General features: G+C 31.8%; 5 protein-coding genes and 1 long non-coding RNA gene across 10 annotated transcripts; 3 read left to right on the forward strand and 3 right to left on the reverse strand.

The window, feature by feature from the left end:
* Window positions 1-184: 184 nt before the first annotated feature.
* LOC115234734 lies at window positions 185-2,463 on the forward strand. Of its 5 annotated transcripts, none has more exons than XM_029806038.1 (5): window positions 185-416; window positions 692-810; window positions 901-1,083; window positions 1,163-1,371; window positions 1,599-1,892. In XM_029806038.1, the coding sequence occupies exons 2-5, from the start codon at window positions 696-698 to the stop codon at window positions 1,890-1,892; spliced, it is 801 nt and encodes a 266-aa protein (XP_029661898.1). In that variant the 5' UTR covers window positions 185-416; window positions 692-695. The 5 variants fall into 5 exon arrangements, with proteins under 5 accessions (XP_029661898.1, XP_029661901.1, XP_029661903.1 ...); XM_029806041.1 differs by having other exon boundaries at window positions 186-436; window positions 475-810; XM_029806043.1 differs by lacking the exon at window positions 185-416 and adding an exon at window positions 2,139-2,463 and having other exon boundaries at window positions 696-810; window positions 1,599-1,859.
* Window positions 1,911-2,454, reverse strand: LOC115234739. Its single transcript, XR_003883951.1, has 2 exons — window positions 2,393-2,454; window positions 1,911-2,111 (listed from the first exon to the last, which is right to left on the reverse strand). It is a non-coding gene; the product is annotated as an uncharacterized LOC115234739 (long non-coding RNA).
* A 321-nt stretch (window positions 2,464-2,784) lies between the features above and the next one.
* LOC115234728 (dihydrolipoyllysine-residue succinyltransferase component of 2-oxoglutarate dehydrogenase complex, mitochondrial) lies at window positions 2,785-6,770 on the forward strand. Its single transcript, XM_029806031.1, has 9 exons — window positions 2,785-2,906; window positions 3,465-3,489; window positions 3,625-3,676; window positions 3,873-3,943; window positions 4,047-4,174; window positions 4,264-4,602; window positions 4,684-4,859; window positions 4,990-5,440; window positions 5,549-6,770. The coding sequence occupies exons 1-9, from the start codon at window positions 2,832-2,834 to the stop codon at window positions 5,681-5,683; spliced, it is 1,452 nt and encodes a 483-aa protein (XP_029661891.1). The 5' UTR covers window positions 2,785-2,831; the 3' UTR covers window positions 5,684-6,770.
* Window positions 6,771-7,105: 335 nt separating this feature from the next.
* Window positions 7,106-9,514, forward strand: LOC115234729 (26S proteasome regulatory subunit 4). The gene is made up of 5 exons (XM_029806032.1): window positions 7,106-7,242; window positions 7,657-8,218; window positions 8,486-8,872; window positions 8,956-9,191; window positions 9,296-9,514. Exons 1-5 carry the CDS (start codon window positions 7,240-7,242, stop codon window positions 9,428-9,430), a joined length of 1,323 nt encoding a protein of 440 aa, XP_029661892.1. The 5' UTR covers window positions 7,106-7,239; the 3' UTR covers window positions 9,431-9,514.
* Window positions 9,424-10,637, reverse strand: LOC115234737. Its single transcript, XM_029806046.1, has 2 exons — window positions 10,095-10,637; window positions 9,424-9,987 (listed from the first exon to the last, which is right to left on the reverse strand). The coding sequence occupies exons 1-2, from the start codon at window positions 10,200-10,202 to the stop codon at window positions 9,619-9,621; spliced, it is 477 nt and encodes a 158-aa protein (XP_029661906.1). The 5' UTR covers window positions 10,203-10,637; the 3' UTR covers window positions 9,424-9,618.
* Window positions 10,638-11,293: 656 nt separating this feature from the next.
* On the reverse strand, window positions 11,294-17,351 carry LOC115234727 (nuclear RNA export factor 1-like). Its single transcript, XM_029806030.1, has 10 exons — window positions 17,187-17,351; window positions 16,299-16,519; window positions 16,115-16,201; window positions 15,400-15,643; window positions 15,130-15,323; window positions 14,947-15,059; window positions 14,492-14,528; window positions 14,181-14,407; window positions 13,444-13,612; window positions 11,294-13,332 (listed from the first exon to the last, which is right to left on the reverse strand). Exons 1-10 carry the CDS (start codon window positions 17,260-17,262, stop codon window positions 12,907-12,909), a joined length of 1,794 nt encoding a protein of 597 aa, XP_029661890.1. The 5' UTR covers window positions 17,263-17,351; the 3' UTR covers window positions 11,294-12,906.
* Window positions 17,352-17,529: the final 178 nt, after the last annotated feature.

The following is a 17,529-nucleotide window of genomic DNA, read 5'->3' on the forward strand; positions in this document are numbered from 1 at the left end:
AGTCAGTTGATCTGGACCATTGAGTGTAGATTGTTCGAAAACCTACTCGTGGAGTGGAGTAGCTTTTGGTTGACCAATCAGAGCAAAGATTCCTTTGCTCTGATTGGTCAATCGAACGCGCTTCAAGATATTTTCGATCGAGCGCATCGTATCTAGATATTCATGTATCATGATTTAGAATTACTGACTGGAATCTGGGACTGTCTCGTTTATGTTTGCACTCTTTTCTTCGCTCTTTCTCTCCTTTCAATACGCGAATATACATTCATCCCATCTCTAGTGCAAAAAGTTTTGAAGAATGAGTGCAAAACGAGTCAAAGACAGATCTACAATTTGGCATTTGCATTTGACGAAAAAGATTAAAGAAAAAGGAGATTAAAAGAAATTAACAAATTTTGCGATATTAAATAGATAGTGTTAGTACAAATATTAGAATTTAATATTGATTTAATTAACAGCAGATTTTCTTTAAGATTCACAAGCAAAAACTCCAATATAAAATTAGCGGGAGTTTCGTTTGCGGTCTTTCATGTATAGATGTTTTGAATTACTTTGTTAATTATTTCACTAATAAACGCTTCTTTTATAAGCGAATATTATTCTAACTATAAAAAAATATATTTTCATATTCATCATCTTGAGAGATTAAATTTGAATGTCAAATTTGCGTAATTAGACTTTGTTATTTTAGCGAAATGTCTGATAAAAAAATAGTAAATCGCATTGTTGCCTTCAGTAAAGAGGAATATGATGAATATCAAAAATCCTTTTCATCAGAAAAAGAATGGCCTGGTATTAATGTCAATGCTGGTAAGGATGAAATATAATGAAATATTTATATAGCTAGGATTTACATTTGCCCGAATATAACAATGTTTTTCAATAAATTTGTTATTTCAGATTCACGAATGACATTAAACATACCAATGCTCATTATGGAGCTATATCGATTAGTACCTTATAAAGAAGGTCGTTATGTACATTTTCATCCGTTCAATATGCCTTATATTAAAGTACGTAAAATTGAGCTAGTTGGAATTGTTACAAATGTTAAACGCAATGTCAATAATTTGTTTTTAACAAGTAAGGCAAGAGGCATGATAAATGATAATTTTAATAATGAACAAGAAGAGATATCTAAACTTCTGCAGTCTTATTGCAGTTGAGGATGGAACAGGAGTGGTAGAGATTAATTACAAATTGGAACAATATCTGTTTCTATTGAAACAACGACAGGAGATTGATGAAAAGTACAGGAACCAAGCTGAAACGTTAAGAGAAACAAAAATAGTCAAAAATTATCCAAAGAAATTTCCTGAAACACGTCCAGAGTTCACTTATCCATGTAATACACCCTTACAAGATGTAGCTGTAAGTTTGAGAACAATTATGTATATGAATGCAAGTCATCAAATCATTAGGTTTCATGTATATAATGAACTATCTCACATATTTCAGTTATTTTTACTTTTATACATTGTTGATTATTAATAGGACTTATACTATTGAAACTAAATACAATAGAAAAGCATATTACTGGAAAGATTATTTGTTGCAACTGTATAGATATATAATACAATAATTATTTTTAATAATAGATACTGGAAAACAAATGGTGGTTGGAAACAAACAGTGGTCTATTGGGTAAAAAAATTGAACCTTTTGATCATGTTTATGTTACTGGATATCCTTATTTTGATACAAAATTTCAAAAGATACCGGAAGAGATCACAACAGAATTTATTGAACATGCAAAACTGACTGTGTTCGCACTATCTGTCACATGTATTTCTGAGGAGATTTACAATAAAAAATTATCTACATGGATAAGCAACACTATTCGCCAAAGATACAAGGAGGTAGAAAAAAAAGTTTACATTGCAAAAAAATAATTACTATCTGCAAGATAATTGTGCTATCTTACTTTAGCGATATATTATTATTGTGTGTGTATTACAATAATATTATTCAATTCAATGGAATTATACCAGCTTTAATTCCTATTACAAATCAGATGTTTTTCAGCTATATTTGCTGCACTTTATTTTTTTCCTTTTTCTTTCCAAAACTCGAATATATATTTGCATTTATTTCATTCTACGTGTAGAAACCTCACTATTCGCCAAAGATACAAGGAGGTAGAAAAAAAAGTTTACATTGCAAAAAAATAATTAATATCTGCAAGATAATTGTGCTATCTTACTTTAGCGATACATTATTATTGTGTGTGTGTATTACAATAATATTATTCAATTCAATGGAATTATACCAGCTTTAATTCCTATTACAAATCAGATGTTTTTCAGCTATATTTGCTGCACTTTATTTTTTTCCTTTTTCTTTCCAAAACTCGAATATATATTTGCATTTATTTCATTCTACGTGTAGAAACCTCAACAAATATTGTTACAGAAAAACAAACAGATCCAAGTGATTTTGAGAATAAAACATAATTTATAGACTGATAAATACAGCACCTAGTGCTGTCCTTTCTTAACAGCTGTCAGTTATCTAACTCTGCCCTCTCTCTCTTTCTCTTCTTAGGGTTCTTGCACATAGGACGCATGAACGCGTTACACTTACAAATAAGCGACGGGCCAGCCAATCAACCTTTCACTCTTACGGACAAGCTGTAAATAGATTGGCTATCGCGTCGCTTTTTCGCACGCGTAGCGCGTTGACGCGTTCTGTGTGCAAGAGCCCTTATCCTTCTTCCAACTTTACCGCCTCCACCCTCCACCGCGAGAAACCGTGCGGTGTGTGCGGTGTGTCATTTTTGCTCGACGACGCGCGAGTGTACGTTCGAAGTGCACGCTTTCCTTTATCGTAGGATGGCCGCGATGCTGTCCAACTGTTCGCGTTTCGCGCCTCGCGTAATTACGCGGAGTAGCGTGTTACGGGCCAAGGTAAGATTACGTGCAGATGTTCCGGCTTTCCCGCTTTCTCTATTCCTCTTCGCAACACACGATCGACTGCTGTGATATTTATACCGCTCTCCCCGAGATTAAACTGCCGAGGAGCTTTCGTCGAATTGCGGTTTCGAGATTCGTCGAAGCATCTCCAATTTTTTCTCTCACCGCGACGACGATTACATAATAATATATACATACATACATATCGCTCGACGACACCTTCGCGGTTCATGCGATCTGTCAATTTAAAAATTTCTCTGCGAGGAGTCTCCTTAATCGAGACTGGTCGATGAACACGTGGATATCGTGATTAATTATTTCGATCGTGAAGATGCGAGGCCGAAGGTGTGCTCTCTCTTTTTGTCTTTCTCTCTCATAGTGGAACAATGACTATTTTTATCTTCGGCCTTATGTGTCAGAGAGTATTTCATAAGATTAAAATCGTCTGTTTTTCTGACTGAACCCGCCGCTTTTCTTTAGATTGTCGTCATGTCGAATATGTGTCTTGCAACATTGCTGAAATAAAATTAAATCAATTCATTCTTTTTGCAGGTCGCGAAATCGTTGTATAGTCAAGGTAAGGTTAATTGGAGATATATTAAGACAAGATATAATGAAGACTGAGAGAGTAGCAACTATGAAAAGAATGATATCGATTGAAAGAAATCCATTGGAACAGAAAACTATTAACTATATCAAATTATTCTTATAGGGCGCACTGTAATTATCCATGCGGAACATATGCCCAATGTCAAAACTTTATTGTAAGTAACATTGTGTGTGCATTATTTTGCATTTATATATATTTTTGCTTTTAAAATGTACTGTTGTATAGAAGTTTAATAACACGCATATGTCTGGAAACCTTAGTTTTTCGATGCTGTGCTAATTGTTTTTGATTCTTCAAAAATGGAACAAAGATAAAGTAGGAAAGATCATAAAGTGTTCTTTTGCCTGTAGATGTAGAAGATATAAGGCAAACTGTTATTGGGTAAATCGAGCGAGACATATACATTCAACTTCAGCGTTATGTAAGTACAATATTTTTAATCTGAATTATGTTTTTCAAAAGTCACATATAATGAAGATTCGAATTAATCTATTTTTTATATAATTTATGTTATTTAAATATAGGGGAGATCAAGGAAGTTCTAGTCCCTGCGTTTGCCGAAAGTGTAAGCGAGGGCGACGTGAGGTGGGAGAAGAAGGTTGGCGATCAGGTCAAGGAAGACGATGTTCTTTGCGAAATCGAAACGGACAAGGTACGTATTTCTTTATCATAACACAAAGTAGAAATATATAATCGCAGGATTATAAGAATATTATTTATCAATTATTTAATTATCCATAGACTTCGGTTCCCGTTCCATCACCTGGGCCTGGCGTCATAAAAGAACTCTTCGTTAACGATGGCGATACCGTGAAGCCAGGTCAGAAATTATGTACCATCGACATTGGTGCGAGCGGCGGAGCTGCGGCCGCACCCGCGGCAGAAGCGCCAAAACCCGCTGCACCGGCACCTGCTCCTCCTCCGCCAGCGCCACCAAAAGCAGCAACACCTCCTAGCGCGGCAGCACCTCCACCGTCGCCGGAACCCGCGGCAGCACCGATTCCGCCTCCCGCTGCTAAGCCACCACCTCCGCAAGCACCTATCGCTTCGATGCCGGTCGCGGCTATCAAACACGCGCAGGTAAATGTCAACAACAAATAATTATATGTAGCTTAGCTTTTTAAAAATATTATGACGTTAACGAGAACGGTGTATTTTCAGTCGCTGGAAAGCGCGAAAGTTCAACTACCTCCCGCCGATTACACGCGCGAGATAATCGGCACCAGGACAGAGCAGCGGGTGAAGATGAACAGAATGCGTTTGCGTATCGCGGAACGTCTGAAGGACGCGCAAAACACAAATGCTATGTTGACTACTTTTAACGAAATTGATATGAGGTAATTAATTCCATTGATCAAGTCCTAGATTTTATATTGCTTATAATTTGTATTTAAAGATCTAATTCATGATATTCAACATACTTTATATTATTTTTTACTTAACGTGTGTCGCATTATTAATTTACAGTCGCATTATGGAGTTTCGAAAAACGCATCAAGAGGCATTCACGAAAAAATACGGTATCAAACTTGGATTCATGAGTCCGTTCGTTGCGGCCAGTGCTTACGCTTTAAAAGATCAACCTGTAGTAAACGCTGTAATAGATGGCACCGACATAGTATATAGAGATTACGTAGACATTAGCGTAGCGGTCGCGACGCCCAAGGGACTTGTCGTGCCGGTGCTACGCAGTGTAGAGAATAAAAATTTTGCCGAGCTCGAGATTGCTTTGGCCGCTTTAGGCGATAAAGCCAGGAAAGGAAAGATCACCGTTGAGGACATGGATGGCGGCACTTTCACGATAAGCAACGGCGGTGTTTTCGGCTCGCTGTTGGGAACTCCTATCATTAATCCGCCGCAGAGTGCGATTCTCGGTATGCACGGCGTCTTCGATAAACCAATCGCCGTTAAGGGACAGGTAAAGCTCAGCGAAATCCTTATTAAGATTCGTCAATTTCTAATGTTTGTAATTATAATTTCTGTTGCAAAATCATTGTCGATTAACAAACACTTTATATATTCCCAGGTTGTCATTAGACCAATGATGTACATAGCTTTAACATATGATCATCGATTGATCGATGGACGCGAGGCTGTAATGTTCCTAAGAAAGATCAAAGACGCCGTAGAAGATCCTAGGATTATTTTGGCTGGCCTTTAATAACGTGGAACACACGTTTGTCGCGCATGTGTTGACAATTTTTATAATCATCGTAAATAAGTAAGAGCGCGACGCGACAGTCTATAAAAATTCTCGGCAGGGAGTCTTCCCGCTTCGGAAACCTTATCATTGAAGCGTTAAGAAACGTTTCGATGTTTCGTTTCGAATCTATCAATCTCTATAAGCTGAACATGGGATAATGTGGCAAGTGCAGTCATAAATAACGATAAGCATGCTAGTCCTATGTTTATAATTTTGAATTCTTACAGTGGAAGTATAATGAGTCGCCTTTACTTATGTTAACCTAGCTATATTGAACGATTTTTGTTGTCGGAATTTTTCGATACGGCGATCGCTCAATGTGATTGCATAATATCGTTAGTCATGTTTTACGCACGAAATGTCGCGGTACCACGAACACATATTTTTATTCTCTTCGTACGCATCACGCTTGATTTGGCAGAGATGTGAGCGCAGACGGAAGTCGAGCTAGAAAGTACTTTATTAGATGTAGATCAAAGCTAAAATAAAATCTCACCAATCTAAATGTTTAGCATTGTTGAATTGCGACCATGAGTATATTATACGTAACGCGATTTAATAGATCTTTAAAAATTCAACAGTGATATATTATAATTTGCACTTGTACATTATATCGAGTATCTCTGAATCTGTTCATTGGAAACTTTTCTGCACTCTAAGAAAAGCGGGATATTAGCGATCTCGTATAGATCAAAATTGTTTTTAAATAAAAGAAAGGAACCAGTGTGGGATATATGTGTTTTTGTAGCATAAAGTGTGGGGCATTTAACGATACGTTAACGGATACACTGCCAAAATCTGTATGAATTTTTCGAAATATCACTAAATTGAGACGAAAATCTGCACGAATAAAGATACGCTGCATTGATAACAATGTTTGTCATTGATACACTGTACAATATTCTTATGATTATGTCTTTATATTGTTAATATTCAATGAATCGTGAAATGTGTGAATATCTTTAGTCTCATTGTAAAATACGTTGTATATTATTCGATATTCCGTGTATTAATGACGAAACGCGTATAAAGCACACTAATTAAATCTTGTGTGAATTTTGTATCATTTCAATAGTACTAGGATTAAAAAAGTTTTTGAACATTGCTAATAATAAATAGTTAATATATTATGCAATATTAGCTAACGACTGTAATTAAATTTCTCTTACGATAATTCCTTATTATTTATGTCAGAAAGTCATTTTGAATATAATCTTAGAAACGAGGAAAGATTTGAGACATTGTCACATTTCTCAAAGCAATGCATTTGTTCTAGTGCCTGGAAATTAAATATATTTTATTCTATTATATTTTTCTAGTAAACCTGAAGAATTTTATTAAGTGAACAGAAAGAAGATTTCTTTCTGTTTGTATATTTATTTTATCCGCAATCGAGATTCGGTATCGATTGGAACGAGATGGTGGGAAAATCGATATCCTCCTATCGACAGCGCACGGTCGAATCTTGGCGAATGACTTCGCCCTTTCGAGGAACAGTCAAGCGTTGACAAGAAATGGTGAGTCCGTCAAAATTTTAAAAAAGAACTATTATTATTTATTGCTAAAGCAATGTTTCCGTTATTTAGCATGATGAAAAATAATTACTGTTGCTAATGTTAAATTTTTTTTGCATTTACACTACTTTATACTTTTTTAGGTTATAACTATCTTTCAAATGTTAGTTTATTTTCAAATTTTTATATAAAAGAAATTTGTGTAATAAATCAGTTGGATTTGTTCGTAAAACAAATATTTCTCGTCATATAATAAATTAATGTTTATTAGCAATAGTTGCTATAAAAATTTATTGTTCGAAAGAATATTTTATAATTTTCCTCAAATAATTTAATGTATATATTTTTATTGATATATACACGAAATTTTGTGTTGCACTATTTTTAAATATGATAAACGTAATAAAATTTTAATAGGGTCAAAACCAATCTGGTAGTGGTGGTAGTGGAGGGGACAAAAAGGATGACAAGGATAAGAAGAAGAAATATGAACCACCAATTCCCACGAGAGTGGGTAAAAAGAAGAGACGTACTAAAGGACCAGACGCAGCTCTGAAACTGCCTCAAGTAACTCCTCACACACGTTGTAGACTGAAATTATTGAAGCTGGAACGCATAAAAGATTATCTATTGATGGAGGAGGAGTTCATCAGGAATCAGGAACGCTTGAAGCCGCAAGAAGAAAAAAACGAGGAGGAAAGATCGAAAGTGGACGATCTTCGTGGAACACCAATGTCTGTTGGAACATTGGAAGAAATAATAGATGATAATCATGCAATAGTGTCCACTTCAGTTGGCTCTGAGCATTATGTGTCCATCTTGTCATTTGTGGATAAGGATCAATTGGAACCTGGTTGTTCTGTGTTACTAAATCATAAAGTTCATGCTGTTGTTGGTGTGTTAGGAGATGATACAGATCCTATGGTTACAGTAATGAAGCTTGAAAAGGCTCCTCAGGAGACCTACACTGATATTGGAGGTATATTATATATATTTATCTATATTTATACTCTGATAAATCCGTAATTAATATTTTATTAAAATTGTTGAGACATTCATGATTTTTAGTTTGAAGCTTTTAAAAATAATATAAAAAGGCTTTCAACTAAATTTTTTTAGTAGGAATTTAATTTAAAATTTAAATATAAAAAACAACTCAACAAATTAAAAAAAAAAAAAGATCTGCATTTGAAACAAATTAAATGTAAAAATATTAAAGAATAATTGGCTATATTATTGTTTCCAGGTCTTGATACTCAAATTCAAGAGATTAAAGAATCTGTAGAACTACCATTAACCCATCCAGAATATTACGAGGAAATGGGTATTAAACCTCCAAAGGGTGTGATACTTTATGGACCACCTGGAACAGGGAAGACACTGCTTGCTAAGGCTGTAGCTAATCAAACATCAGCTACATTTTTGAGAGTTGTTGGTTCTGAACTTATACAAAAATATCTAGGTGATGGCCCAAAGCTTGTGAGAGAACTCTTCAGAGTTGCTGAAGAGCATGCTCCCTCTATTGTCTTTATAGATGAGATAGATGCAGTAGGAACAAAGAGATACGATAGTAATAGTGGTGGCGAAAGAGAGATTCAGAGAACTATGTTGGAATTGCTTAATCAACTTGATGGTATGTTAACTTCTAATACAAAATAGATAAAAATATTTTTTTAAGTACATATTTAATATTAAACGAGAATTTTTGATTATTAGGTTTTGATAGCAGAGGCGATGTGAAAGTGGTTATGGCTACCAATAGAATAGAGACCTTAGATCCTGCTTTAATCAGACCCGGTCGTATCGATAGAAAAATAGAATTCCCTCTACCAGATGAAAAAACCAAAAGACGAATCTTCAATATTCACACGAGCAGAATGACTTTGGCACCTGATGTGAATCTTGCAGAGTTAATCATGGCAAAGGATGATCTCTCTGGTGCAGATATCAAGGTAAGAAATTCTATTAAAAAGTTACTTGCATTATGTCCTGTTTTTGTACAAATTTATTTTTTCATTATTTTATTATTTATTTAAAATATGTATAAAATGTTTAGGCAATATGTACCGAAGCTGGTTTAATGGCTCTACGTGAACGTCGTATGAAGGTTACTAGCGACGATTTCAAGAAGTCTAAGGAAAGTGTACTGTATCGAAAGAAAGAAGGTTCTCCTGAAGGATTATACTTATAAAAACATTCGTTATTAATGGTTTTCTGTATGATTGAGTCCATAATTACTCAAACTTCTAAATAAAAATTTATATAGGGAAATTAATTTTTACAATAATGTATTTACAAAAGTATTACGTAGTTTTAATATTTTTTTTATCTAACCAATATTATTTGTTATAAATGCTAAAATCTGTCTACTTTAAAGAATTAAATAGTTATATTAGTCTCAATGCCTGATTTCTTTAAGATTGGTTCAAAATATTCGTGTAGCCTATTTATTACTGCTGTAGAGTGTATTCTCTGATTATTTAGGATTTCGGAAAATTGAATATCCTCATATGTATTGGAAGTTTTGTTTTGTGATTCCACACTGCATATCCAACATGCACCTCGTCTAGTTTTATCGAGAACAGTGGCTACATCCGCAGGATGTTTTAAAGTAGGTGATAAAATAGTAGCCAGACTTTTGCATTTTCCCAATTTAAAAGCTGTCTCAAAACCATCTTTATAACCTATATCAAATCCTTCTTGTAGCACAGAGTCCGCTCCGTCCTGTATTCCTTCTCTATAACCAGTCTAAAAAAATGCTTATTAAGTATAGAATACAATATTATGATGCAAACACACAAGTATCAAGTCATGTTTATAACCTCAACATGTGATTGTCAAAAAATTTCATGTACCTTGATAGCAGCATTCGTAATGCGTCCCCAACATTTTGAAGCGATGTATAAAGAATCGTCTTCTGCCGAATATAAATCGTGTTCTGTCGTTTTTATTAAATCTTCCATTTTTTATAATTATGTATATGTATATAGTAAGATATATATTCGTATATCTTTAATCCTCCATCATATCATGTATTTAAAGAAAGGATTATAAGACTGTGATAGTAAATCACAGCGACTATACGTTTACAGTCAGTATATATTGGCTGCGTTCTGCGTTTCGATATTCACTGCCAGTACTGAAAATCTATAGTTTATGTCACGTGCACTATAGATTTTTTTTTTTAGCTAGCAGTGAATATCGAATATTGAAACGCAGCCATTGTAAAGTATAAGTACAGTATAAAATTAAAAAAATGGAATTTGCCATGAATATTGCAGCCGAATAATTTATATTCACATAATATAAATATAAAATAACTCTTCTTATATTGATATATACATAACAATTCTTACGCATTCAAGAGTTGTAAATCTCACTATTTAAATTTATAAAAAATTATTCAAATATCTATTTGTAACCCGCGCACATACACACACATACTGGATGTTAAGTGATTAATTTCGAGAAATTGTTTGATATATACATATTTTACTTTCTAAAGAATTGTATTAATTTCAAGTTTTATAAATTTTCTTGAAAAAAAAAAAAGAGGAGAAAATGTCCTACTATTTAAGCAATTACTTTAAACTAAACTGTAAACATACTTAACTTAAATATGTATAAAAATAAATCAGGCTTATCGTAAACAGTGTACCATGGATGTAAAAATATTCCAATAAAGTTCGAATTTTTGCATATGACCGCATCGACTAGCACTTGCGATTTTGAGCTTGCAATTTTCGACGATCTTCTTTTTGCACGAGATATTTGCAGAATATTATTAAAAATAAAACAAAATAGCAAGGATGTAAAAAAAATCGTCTCTGAGGTATATTTTAACAATCTCGATATGTTCCAACAAATTCTGTGTTCTAACAAATATTGTTAATGAACACTTTTATCAACGCGTTCGTATATTATCGAATAATGAGGAATATGATACGAATGAAAGGAGACGTTTCAGAAATAGTGTGCATTATTGACGAGGATAAATAAATGTGGCCAGGACACGAAAGAATTCTTCAATCAACTTACTAAAAAAGACGCTTTGTATAATAGAGTGCCGATATATTATCGCGTTTAGATCCTCAAATACATCATCTGGCTTATCCGCGCAAGTGAGATCTAATATGTTATTAGAGCATGAATATAATATTCTATCTCCAAAAAATATAATTTTAAAGAAATAACGCATAAAAGAACTGTATCAATTTAATCTTTTCGATATAAAGTTTTTTTATGTTAGCTATACATCTAGTGATGTCAGAAAATTATAGAAAAGTCTCCTTGCAGATACAAATAAAATTTTTTTTCAGTCTACTTATAGATAGTATAGGGGATTTTATAAAATATATCATTTTTTATAAAATTTTATAAAATATAAAATCCTATATTGAAGATCTTTCGTAAGCAAAATTTCTAATTTTTTTTTGTATCTGCAAGTTTAATTAAAATATAAATTTACTGTAATATATCTGTCATCTTTATATATATGTATATATATAATGTCAATGAATCAATAGCATAAAGATGTTATGAGTATAAAAACATATATAATTTCTTTCTTCAACCATACTTCATATCAAAAATTGAGAAGATTAATTGACATACATATATTAGAAATTGTAATGTATGTTGTAAACGCTAAATCTGTATAACATGGGAGCAATTAAGAGAACTGTTAGTAATTTTCTTATATGTAAAAAAATATCTTTGTTATTAATGCTCTATGTAGATACTATGTATGCTCTACGAATTTTAACATAAAATTAACAATATTTTTATTTATACCCTGTATATGATATAAATAACTCTAACTGTCCAAAAAAATTTTTTATATTATATATCAAAACTTGAAGATTTAAGAAGAGAAAATAATCTATAACAAAATATTAAAATTATTTATCTTGCACTCTTCAAAATAAGTTGGAATCCGACTTGTTTTATTATCAGATACACTTATAATCTTTGTTTCCATAGTAATTTGTACATTTCCATAAGTGTACTCATTTATCAATACAATGGCATCAATGAAAATATATGTAGGTAATGTTTTGCTTTTTTAGAGTATTATCAGTTATCGTCGTTTTTCGAATGTTTTATTACAAATGACTTCATCATATATACCCTAAAAAATTTTTTTGTTTTGTTATAATTCTATTACATTTATATTAAGCATTCATTCACACAACGTTTGTTTCTCTATTGTAAACTTTCTTCTAAATAGAGGAGCTTTCAGATAGTAAGCTATTTTATAAATAATTCCATTGAGAAAATTTATAGTTTTGAAGTACTTTCATTGGTACCACTGAATAGTATAAATATTATATGTCTAGAAGTTTATTAAAAACTCATAAGAATTGCAACCTAAAAAAAAAAAAATCACATCCTTCAAAATCCTGCTGGTAATTCTTAACAAACTTCTGGTTGCATGTATTTTATAAGCATCTCTGTTAATGTAAATTGAAACAAGACGAATTCCATATAAATAATTGTACCATTTTTCTAATATTAATACTTTTTCTTCAGGTTTTAATAAAATATAAATATAAAATATAAACACAAGCAAACATGAATAGTATTACAAAGTTCTATGCTTTACAAGAAGTTCCATTCTGCGCGTTTTTTTTATATTATTATTATCACAGTGATGAATTGTTTTACTTATGTACATTTCGTAAACGCTTCTGATGGTATTTGACCACGTTTGAAGAACTCTTGAAATGCAGAGAATGCATTATCATAGTTCCACTGCATCTCTTCTAAGCACTTTAAACTCCATTCCAAATTCATGTTTGTTTGCTGACTCAATACCACTATCATTTGCTGTTTTACAACTTTGCTTAATTCCGGATCTGTAGATTTCGCTGCCTCAGCAGGCAACAGCTCCGGTGTCTTTGGCTGGATCTGTTGGTTTAGTTGCTTCAGTTGTGCCTCAGATGGCTGACTAATATGCAATTGTTCATTGCGAATACAGTATCCGTCACCTTCCGGAACAATTATGAATGTTCGATTGAAGTGGCGAATAGACTGTTCCTTGTTATCAAGCTCTTGGAAATAGCCTGTTACTGTGATAAACATCATTGTTTGCTGTGAATAAACAAGAAATATAAATTTTATTAATATAAATCTTTATTTTGTGTAATATTTAATATACAAATCATCATCATATGATTTAAATCATTCATTATAATAACTTACTGTAGCAAGTGCAATATCCATAGTAAAAGTATCTAGGAGATGCCTTGTTCGTGGCATTTCTGATATGAAAGAAACTACTGGTAATCTACCATACTTCAATGATTTCTGTCTTTTGACTGTGTCACATATCCTAAATAAATTCCGGCTATTCATGAGATATCGATTTAATCTACAAGAAAAAAAATTTTATTTTATGGCAATTGGACATATATATATATATAGCTATAAAAATATATTATAATACTTAACAAAGAAATAATATCAATGAGACAATGCAATATTCTTTTGGACGCTGCGTAGACACTTACTTGTTAGTATAGGAAGCAGTTATCGTCATACTAAAGTATGCCTGTTCGTCATACGCATCAAGTAGGAATTGACGATTCTCGCTATCCAATATCGTAAAATATTGTTGTAAAAACCGATACGCGATTTGTTGCGCGTTCGTATCAGTAAAAAGTATCTTTTGTGATTTTGGTATTTTTGCAGTGTCAATCACATCGAATACAATTGGTCGTGGTAATTCCGTGTCATCCTTTCAAACAACGCAAAAAGAAATTTGTACCATATGAAAAAGTACATAGTTTTATCGATTTAATCTACAAGAAAAAAATTTTATTTTATGGCAATTGGACATATATATATATATAGCTATAAAAATATATTATAATACTTAACAAAGAAATAATATCAATGAGACAATGCAATATTCTTTTGGACGCTGCGTAGACACTTACTTGTTAGTATAGGAAGCAGTTATCGTCATACTAAAGTATGCCTGTTCGTCATACGCATCAAGTAGGAATTGACGATTCTCGCTATCCAATATCGTAAAATATTGTTGTAAAAACCGATACGCGATTTGTTGCGCGTTCGTATCAGTAAAAAGTATCTTTTGTGATTTTGGTATTTTTGCAGTGTCAATCACATCGAATACAATTGGTCGTGGTAATTCCGTGTCATCCTTTCAAACAACGCAAAAAGAAATTTGTACCATATGAAAAAGTACATAGTTTAAATATGTGTATTTATATAATAAGATACTTACCAAACGCAGCAGGTTTGGAAACCGTTTCCGGATGTCGCTATAAGGTCGAGAAAGAAAAGTCCATGAGTTCCATGTTAATTGTATAATAACAGACATATATGTTTCTTATTATGAAGTAATACAGAAGAAATGATATTAAAGTATGTGCATACGGTATAATATAAAATTAAGTAAATTAACTGCGCAGTAATGTAATCCAAAATAGATTCTTTGTTATAGATTAATATCTAATTATATATTAAAAAACATGCATTTATTAATCTTTTCACACTTTTAATTTAATATCTAAAATTGCTACTTAGGGAATCAAACTATTTGAAAATCTCTAGTTTTAAATAGTACAAAGGTAAATGCAATAATTGCTGCTGCGATTTATTATTCTGTGAATAATACTAGAGATTATTCTCAATCCTGTTTTTTAATAAAAAAAAATTTATATTGGAATAATATATTACCAAATGTATTCATTTTGTTGAGATGTATACTTGTTACAGACAGGGTTTCCAGTCAATTTGAGTTCTTCCAGTTTTAAGTCTTTAATAGCATCTATCTGATAGATGTCTTTTATCTGCATATGTAAAAATATATGATAAAATCGAAGATATGATATATATAATATACAATTTGTATACACTCACTTTGTTATCGCCAATGTAAAGAATTTTCAACTTTGAGAATTTTTTATTTAATTCGCTGAGTTTATTGATGTTAAGCAGCTTATTGCTTTCTAAGTTCAAGACTTCTAACGTTGGTATATGTTCGCCTACGATATCTAACACAGCCATCAATATTGAAGGACGGAATAATGCACAACAATAATCATCAACGAGATCTGTAAGACATACACATAAACTGTAATTTTCGATATTATTTTTAATCTTATAATTTTGTAATTGTATTATTCTAACCAGGATCTTGATGAAATTTTGACAAATCCAAAGCATTTGTTTCTTGCACGTATCTCTTGGATATGACTTGTTTTAGTCGTTCCTTATATTTGTCATTAATCTCGTATTGTGGAAATCCTGGTTTTACTCTCACTTGTAGTTTGAAGCCATCTACCATTGTGATCTTGCGATCACAATTTAGCAATGCGTTTGCTGTCTTATAATCATCAACATAGAAATTGGCTTCGTATGTCGTTATGTTATACTACAAATAAATTTAGGTTTTAGTCACAAAGATTTAGTAATTGTATTTTATATATTCTATTTATTATATTGTAATAATACATGTGTCTATTACTCTATGCAATTTAATGTTTTTGCTTTTATTGCAACTGCATTTAATTATAACATTAGAAAAAAAATCATGATTTAATTGTATTCTTACATCAAAATAAATTCTTAAGTATAGATTGATATGAAAATTTTTGTTAATTTATGATTTCTCATTTATATTATATTTTTATATGCCTGGTGCAAGACTAGAAGTTTTAAATCAACATATTATACTGCTAAATTTTAATGTAATTTAAGATTTCTAGTCTTTCACTGCAAAGTTATATCAGAACTTATCATGAGAATTTTTCAATAATTATCAATATATTATATCAATAAATGTATTGAATAATTGAATATATACTGAATAAAATATAAATTTAAAAAGAAGAAAATTATTTACCATTATTGGAACGAATACTTCAGGTGCCATGTAGCTTAATAGAGAATTTAAAACATAATCTCTTTTATATTTGTGGCCAAATGGTATCTGCAATATACAAACAATATTAGAAGTTCATAAAAAAATTTATCTTAAATCTTAATGTATATGATGTGTATTACGTAGCATACAAAATATCACTTACGCTGATTCTATACCAATTGCATTTGTTAACTATAAACTGTAATCTAGGTCCAAATTGGATTCCTTTGAAGTTCCTGTTTCCATATGGAGGATTGTTTCTTTCTCGAGAAAATGATTTCTCCAAAAACCTGTTAAATCTAATCTTAAATGATGGCTGGATGCAAGGTCTGGGTTCTCCCAAATTAATTCCTTTATTATTTCTTCCCATATGATCATCATGACCTATGAACAAGTAACAATTTAAGTTATACAAAACAGTAGCTATATATTCAGATATGAAGCAGTTACTTTGAACATTAGAGATATCTTTAATATTATTTTTCAATGGCTTTAGTTTATACAAAGCACATTTAAATAAAATCCACCTTATTGACTCTTGACATTAATACTGTAATATTTTATTACATAGAGTGTGCATAAAACTTGTATTAAATTAATCACAATGTGCATACTTCTAATGCACAAAAATGCTTTTTCTTTTGTTTAAAATATGTACTTGCAAACCAATTTGGCATTTTTTTTCTTCAATTAGTAGTCATTATTTATACATAAGTTTGCTTTATTAATTCGTGTAATTTATGTGAAAGAAAATATTTATGTAAGTTATGTACATGAATATGAAAGATTTTCTTATGTAAGAAAAAAAGTTTCTATCCAAAGAATCTTAAAAAAATAATAACTTTAAGCGTAAAAAAAGATAAAGAAATACAAGAGATTTGATTTGAGAGATTAATGTATCGATAAATTAGTTTAATGAATCCGCGAGATCTGTTGAAAAAATGTAAATACATTTATAAGCGGTAGTTGCACGAAAATTGCGCGTAATAAAATTAATCATCTAGAATTGTTCACAAAATTGGGAAGAAACAGAAAATCTTTGATAACTTACTAATGATATAACGCCTATCCTCGAAAGGAGCAAGACTGTTGCGATCAGTCCAAGATTTATTCAATTTCCTTGACATTTTTCTTCAAATATCAGCGTAGAGATACAACAAATTACACATATACATGCGTTATCAATACTTTTGATCAGTATTACACATGCGCAACTCACATATTCCGAACATGTGTTTCAGCCTGCGGTCGGAAAGACGCTAGAGATGCTTCTATTTGATTGACCAATCAGGATAAAAAGATTAAAGATTTCTTTATCCTGATTGGCTAATGCAATGCTTCGAAATATCTATAGCGTCTTCTCGACCGCAGCCACTAGTTCAGTGGCTGATGTC

This window comes from Formica exsecta, unplaced genomic scaffold, assembly GCF_003651465.1.
Source record: "Formica exsecta isolate Colony F162 unplaced genomic scaffold, ASM365146v1 scaffold201, whole genome shotgun sequence".
NCBI classification, from domain to species: Eukaryota; Metazoa; Arthropoda; class Insecta; order Hymenoptera; family Formicidae; genus Formica; species Formica exsecta.